We start from the raw sequence: 7,348 nt of genomic DNA on the forward strand, positions 1-7,348 counted from the left end.
GGAAAGAGACTACCTCCGACCATGTCATCCCCTCCGACTCCCGCCACCACCCCTCTCATAAGCTAACCGCCTTTCATGCCATGTTAAACAGAGAACTCAACATCCCCCTCTCTGCCGAGAACCTCGCCATGGAAATCAAAACCATCAAAAACATTGCAGTTAAAAACAGATACGAAGAAAGTGTCATAGATAAATTGTTAAGGAAGAAATACTCCCTTCGGGCACAGAAAATGATATACCATTCATCCATTCATAATGAGCATAAGAAACGCTGGTGCAAACTGAGTTATTATGGAAATATTTCACAGGCAACCGCAAACCTTTTTCCCAGAGAAGACTTTAAAATTGCATATTATAACACATCTAACTTAAGGGCGTTATTATGCAATACAAAAGATAAAATTGACTTAAATGATAGAAGTGGCATTTACAGACTCAAGTGCAGTGACTGTGAGACCTGTTACATAGGCCAGACTGGACGTTCGTTCCGAGTAAGAGCAGAGGAACACGGAAGGCATTTGAGAAACGGGGAGTTAGAAAAATCGCATTTCGCGAAACATCTATGGGAGAGTGACCACAGGAGCAATTTTGTTCCGGAAATTCTCCACCTTGAGGGAAAGGGAAGAAGGATGGACTGCTTGGAGGAGTTGGAGATAAGGAAGCATATAAAAAATGGAATTTTAGTAAATGAAAATATTTTTGTAAACTATTCCCCGCTCTTGGAGATTCCCCTGAAGCTGAGTGACGCTCCAACCCCAACGCAACCCTCCCCTACCAACGTAATAGTAACCAGATAAACAAGAACAAAATAACTGTTATTATAACGGTTTCTGTACCTGATGATGTCGCCTCTGCGACGAAACCGGTCGTATTAATTAAATCGTGTGGAAAAGTTCAATAACGTTTTATTATTAAGAATGGATTTTCACAAAGTAAAGCCTGAAACAATCAAGTTTAATTAGTCATAAATATTTTGAGCAGGGCTTTCCTCTCCTTCGCACCATCTGCATTTATTCACTTATATATTCACTTCACCAGTGGCACTATGCAGTCCCAAAGGACATCATACATGATATACATTTCCATTCGAAAACTTCTACTCACTATCTTTAGACATACCCTCTTGGTTCTTGATTGCGGGTAGCAAGCTGTTCCTTACTTGGCTCGTTGTGGACGATTGCATTCATTAAAAGAATTTTGAAATATGAACACAACTTGACCAAAAAAAATGGTTCACCTTCAAAGTTTATAACTTGAGACTGGCTTAAATTGATGTGTACCGAAAAAATAATTACATCGACCCATGGAATGGAAATGCAGATGGGCAAATGGAAATACAGATTACAAATACGCTATAAAAAATCCATTGTTCCAGTGCTAGGAAAGTCAAGATTAAGAAAAAATTAGTGAGAAAGCCCTCAGTCAGTATCAAATAATAATCGCACTAACTTCATTTACAAGATAAAGGCAAAATGGAGTGTATAATTATGAAAGTTCCTTACTATATTGCTTAGTTTCAACAAAACATCATATAATTGCCTTTACAATGGGTTTTCATCAGTAACAATGCCCTACACTCAATAGGATAGTTTCCTATCGTGAAAGGGATTGATTGCGATTCATTACCCACAATTAGTGCACATATTCATAATTTAAAAATTATTTGGTTTTAGAAATCCCAGTTTAGACGAATGGCAATGGTCAATTTTAACCTCATTTGAAATAGGCCAGATTGGCACCACTCCACATGACGTCACAGGGACCTAGATGCTATACGAGTAGATAGGAGTTTTACATCGTATGAGATTATTACATACCAATGCATGCATGAGGCACAGAGCTCAGGGAAACATCTCTTGATAATCACCTATTAAAATTACCTAAGGTCGGAAAGTTTCCTTTGTTTAAAAGGGTAGTAATATGTAATCCTTATTTAAGCCAAGCGCAACCTGCTAGCTGGGTACTCTGCTACGTGCTAGCAACCTGTATCGTAGTGGCATTCATAACCTCGCACCAAGGTGGCCTCACACAGCAGCAGCCGGAACCAGAGTGATGAAACATGGGCTTTTCCCAGCATTCATACTTAGCTGTCGCATTTTCGTGCTCTTTAAAATTTTCACTTTTCATTTAATTGCGAAAAATAGATATCTTCATTTAAAAATATAAAAGCATGAAATACGTACTCCAGGAGTAATAATCTTTCGATTTAGGCAATAAAAAATAATAGGAAACCACACTATTATGTACTTCACTTCATGGAATGTAAATATATATTCATCATAATAACTTTGTATTTTTACAGTTATGTTTGTATTCCTTAGTTCAACCAGTTTCACTGACTGATCTATGCCATTATCATCCGTAATTAATCTGATATTGATATCAATTTGAATTGTGCCTGATGATGCTCAACATTTGCAACAATAGTTGCAAATAATAAGAGATGTATACATATCATTTTTCAGGATATAATACCTTTTCTCTTGGACCGTTAATGCCCAAAAGGGAGAGGTTTCTCTGTATTGCAACTATTTGTTACTTTCTTGAAAACGTGATGATTTCAATGAAGAAGTAGCTGCGCTAAATCATTTCTGGTGCTCACTTTAACTCATGGCTTACCCTTCCAACCTGCAGTTCAGCAGCAGAAGCAGCACCAAGGGATGGCAGAGCAGCCGCTTGGGGGGACCTGGACGTGCAGTCGTACGCATTTGCTGCTGCCGAGGCGGCACGGGATTTGCCGCTGGCACTGCGACCAAGGCAGGCGAGAATCCCAAAGCCCACGGCAGTCTCACTACTGCCCAGGCTCCGCTTTGATCGGCCCTTCCTCTACTTTGTCCGCCACAACCCAAGCGGCTTCATCCTACTCATGGGAAGGTTCAACCCTCGCCTCTTCCCTTAAAATCCCCTCCCTCCTCAGATTGCACGCAAGACTACTATAAACAGTGCGCTGCGGAACTCCCATTTTTTTAAATATTATTTTGAGTGCAAGTTTGAGTGCCACGACAAATCTGCAGGTGCTCAGCTACACGCAGTGCTGCTCACCTTGAAGACGCCCTGCGCTGACGAGTTCGTTCAAGGAGAGCAAAGCAGTGGATTCTGTAGTAGGAGTAATAAACGGTTATTTCCACGAGTGATTGCAATCGTGTGTTCACAATGCCATGAGCATCATAAAGACGACAATGACTGGATGCAGTGGATGTTAGGTGAGAGACGAGGGCACGGCCCGTGGATGAAGGACTAAATAACGTCACCAAGCATCAGTTAATCCCCATGAAAATTTAAAATCGCCCACTCTTCTGTGTTGCATGGTTATTACTCTCATCATCTCATCGTACGTATCACCTTTGATTATCCTCATCAACTCATAAAAGGCCACTGTTTCAATATTAAAATACTTATTGTCACAAGATGCTTTCAGGCAACTACGTTTTCCACTGATTAATTCACTTAAATTTATATTCACGCTAAGAGTAATATGTACAGGAATCATTTTCCAGACCATAGGTCATGATCATTTCGAATAAGAAATAGGTCATGAAGATCTTCCAATTTTTTCCCATGTGGTTCTAACCCATTAGATTGGGTGCTGGAGAAGAGTTATGAAGAAGAGATGAAGCTGGTTTAGAGCACTTTTTTCAGTTCCTTGTGTCTGACCATTAATCCATATTTTTGACTGCGCATCCAGCACATAACCAGGCAGGCAGACATGCATTCCATCCCATTATGCATCGCTATTTTACTAAAGGTGAATTGAAATGACATCTTGTATTTGCAAAGTGGAAAGGGTGCTCTCTAAACAAGCAATGTTTATTTTTTTAACTTCTGAGGGAAACGTGAATTTTTGGCAGCAAAAGATGTATCAATTCCTTCGGCCTCATTAAAGCTACTTTGATTATGTGGGGTATTATAAGAGTCATTATTATGCCTAGCAATATGTAGTACAAACAATATTAACCAATGAGCATCAAACACAATTTTATAATGAATGAAAATCCATTTCAACATATTTTCTTGCGTAAATTCAACTGTGGGATGTTTTTTTTTTCAGCCTCAGTGGTAACTGTACAAATTCTGAATTTTACCTTCATTTTTTTCATCTGAAATGATCTCATCTAAAATGAAAACATTAATCCTCTAGATCTTTTGCAGTGCCTCCATTCATATACATAGGTATATATTTTTGATTGTTTGGTCTGTAAGGCCATATTCATCACTTTATTCACTAAGGCTTTTTCAGCTACTTATTTCATAATATGTTTACTGCATGCTATCAATCATTATAAAATTATGCATTTTCAAAATATGTGCTCTTTCTTGAGAGTTATAATAATGAATACTCTCCCAAGTACAATGATTTTATGTATGCTCTATGCTGCATACGACTTTACATTATTCATTCCATCAAATTTATGAATGCTCTTTGAGAATTTTACATTACCCTTCAAGCCACATTTGTGGAGAGAGAGCAGAATTCATTCCTTTCGCCCTCTTTCATGCCGAGTGTATTATTGCATTTGTAACTTGTTTATGTGTAAAATTTTGAGAAAAATATACATACAAAAATTCTTCATTTTTAGAAAATTGTTGTTTTTATTTCCTATTGGTGTTAATTCACCAAGGGAATCAATACTTTGCCCACATGCATGTAATCAGTGGTAAATTTTTGACCCATAGGATGAAAAATTCAGGTGTCTTCATTTAACTTACAAGTTCTTATCATCCATCATTATTATTTCAAATTATTACCTAAAGTGTGTAACTTGAAAGAAAAGTGTAGCAAAGAGTCTGATATGGAGCACAGCACTTCACAGGGCAAGCATAAGGATGTGGAAGAGGAATGTGAGAACAGTCTGGAGGGGAAAGAAAACAAAGGAGTAGGGGAAAAGAGTCTGGAGGTCTTTTTCTAACGAGGGTACAAGGTGCAAACATGGCCCAGCGATGGAAGGATTGGCTAATTGACTTCAAGATGTACCTGACAGCTGCTGATAGCAAGGGCAATGACAATAGCTGATCAAACCAGAAACAAGGCAAGCCGCTATATTTGGAAGGACTGGACATGAGGAAAATATACGCACAAATATTGTGGGACGCAGCATTAGAGCCGGAGTATGTAGGTATATCTCCCCACACAACCAGTGGCCTCATATTTGGAGGCTGCGCAAGTTCTTACTAATCATTTTGTGTTGCAGTCGAACGAAACTTTCAAGGGCCTCCAGCTGAGAGCTAAGAAGCCGTGATACCATGCACATATGCCTATTTCTCCCTTCTTCATCAAAAGCTTCATTTTGTGGCTATGCTGGAGATAAATATGACATGGCCTTAAGCAACCAGTTCATGGAGTCCTGGTCTTGGCTAGACTTGAATCGGGAACTATTCCCAGAACAAACAAGGCGAAGACAGCCCTAACGCTAAATAAGACAAAGGAGTTAGCCAGGTTGCACGACGCTCTTTGCACTCAGTCCAACCTGGCAGAGGACAAGGCTCAGGGTGAGGCGGTGATCAACGAACGAGTTGGTTCTGACAACTAAGCCAACGCCACAATTTATCTGAGAATTCCAAAGTGAGGTGCTATCAATGTGGCAACCAGGGACATTTGATCAGGGATCCAAGCTGCCCTGTTGGGGGAAAATTGTACAAGATGTGAAATGAAAAATCACCAAACGGAAGTGTTCAAATCTGATATCTGTGTACCGGAAGTGCTCCAAAAATATATGATGCAAATATTCCAGGACCTAAGTGGCACTAAATTCATTTTGATGATTTATTGGTGCAGGGAATCAAACAGAGCATGATAAGAGTATTGTGGGAGTACTTCATCAACTGATTAGACTTGCATTGAATGAGAAATATGTATTGGGCGTAACTGAAGTGAGGTTACTTGGCCATGTCAGACCAGGTGTTGGGAATCACAACCGCTAGACTGAAAAATTGCAAGCGTTACACTGATATTCAAAAAGGGGAAAAGACATGACCCAGGCAACTATCGTTCAATCTCATTAACATCGATTACTGGCAAGACGTTTGAGCATATCCTATATATGTTCCGTTTGAGCACGGGTCCTATATATGTTTTTGCATATCTTTTGGCACCAATAAATTTATTATTATTATTATTATTATCATCCTAAGCAATTTCATGACTTTCCTGGAACATAGTAACTTCCTCCATGGCTATCAGCACAGCTTCCGAAGAGGTAGATTGTGCAAAACACAGCTCGCACTCTTTCTTCACAACGTTCTCAAATCCTGTGAATCGAAAAGACAAGTTGATGCATCATTTCTAATTTTTAAAACAGCATTCAACGTGGTACCTCACAATTAACTTTTATACAAATTACAGTCATGCATATTAAACGAAACAATGGTAAACTGGATACGTGACTTTCTGAATGATCGTAAACAAAAAGTAGTTTTTGACAGAATCAGCTCCAATGTAGTTGAAGTGACATCAGGTGTTCCACGAGGAAGCGAAATGGGCCCCATTTTGTTCATTATATACAGGGTGAGGCATAATAGACTCCTCAAATCAGGGAGTTTCTCCTTAAATGAGGGAGTCCATTCTACCCCACCCTGTACATCAATGACCTCTGCTCCCGAATTAGCTGTAAAATCGTTTATTTGCTGGCGATGCTGTCCTCTTTCGCAAAATTAGTGATCACTCTGACTATGAAATTCTATCATCGGATATAAAAAATGTTTATTTTTGGAGCCAAGAGTGGGGACTCGAACTTAATCTGAGAAAACTCATGTTGGTGCATTTTTTGCAGAGTTTGTCCAACTATGTATAACCATGTTTATGCTGTGGATGCATGGGCGTACCCTGCCAGGGGCAGGAGAGGGCAGCTGCCCCCCCCCCCCCCCCCACCCCTAGGATGTGGGGGAAAATGTTTTTAAGGAAAATAATATTTTTTCAAGCAAAAATTTTAAATACTAATAAAGAGCTGTTACAGTTTCCTTAAAATGTTGATTTCATTCACCATTTCCATGCTTAGATCTTACCTACAACTTGAGCAACCATGGCTTGCCCCCCACCCCTAGTTTTGATCCTTGGTAGACCCTTGTGTAGATAGTATTAACATAACATGGTATAAACATATAAGCAACAGACGAAGTGAAGTACCCAGGAGTTACGATAACCTCGAACCTCTCATCATGGGGAACACATGTAAGGAATATTTGCGGCATAGCCCTGAAGAAATTAGGATTTGTCAAGTGTATTGTGGGAAGATTTTCAGATGAGAAAGTAACAGAAAGGTGCTATTTTGCTCTCGTCCAGCTGTACCTTGAATATGCAGCGAGTGTATGGGAAAATATGGGTCAGAAAGTCTTAATCTGCGAACTGAATTAA

At 39.4% G+C, this 7,348-nt stretch overlaps 1 protein-coding gene across 1 annotated transcript in view; it reads left to right on the forward strand.

The window, feature by feature from the left end:
* LOC124156608 overlaps nucleotides 1-4,581 on the forward strand; it is a 113,677-nt gene extending 109,096 nt beyond the window's left edge. Inside the window, exon 9 of the mRNA XM_046531253.1 lies at nucleotides 2,635-4,581. Within this exon, the coding sequence (XP_046387209.1) occupies nucleotides 2,635-2,899 (265 nt within the window). The 3' untranslated portion in view covers nucleotides 2,900-4,581. The remainder of the gene's footprint in view (nucleotides 1-2,634) is intronic.
* Nucleotides 4,582-7,348: the final 2,767 nt, after the last annotated feature.

Source organism: Ischnura elegans, chromosome 3 (assembly GCF_921293095.1).
Source record: "Ischnura elegans chromosome 3, ioIscEleg1.1, whole genome shotgun sequence".
In the NCBI taxonomy this organism is placed as follows: domain Eukaryota; kingdom Metazoa; phylum Arthropoda; class Insecta; order Odonata; family Coenagrionidae; genus Ischnura; species Ischnura elegans.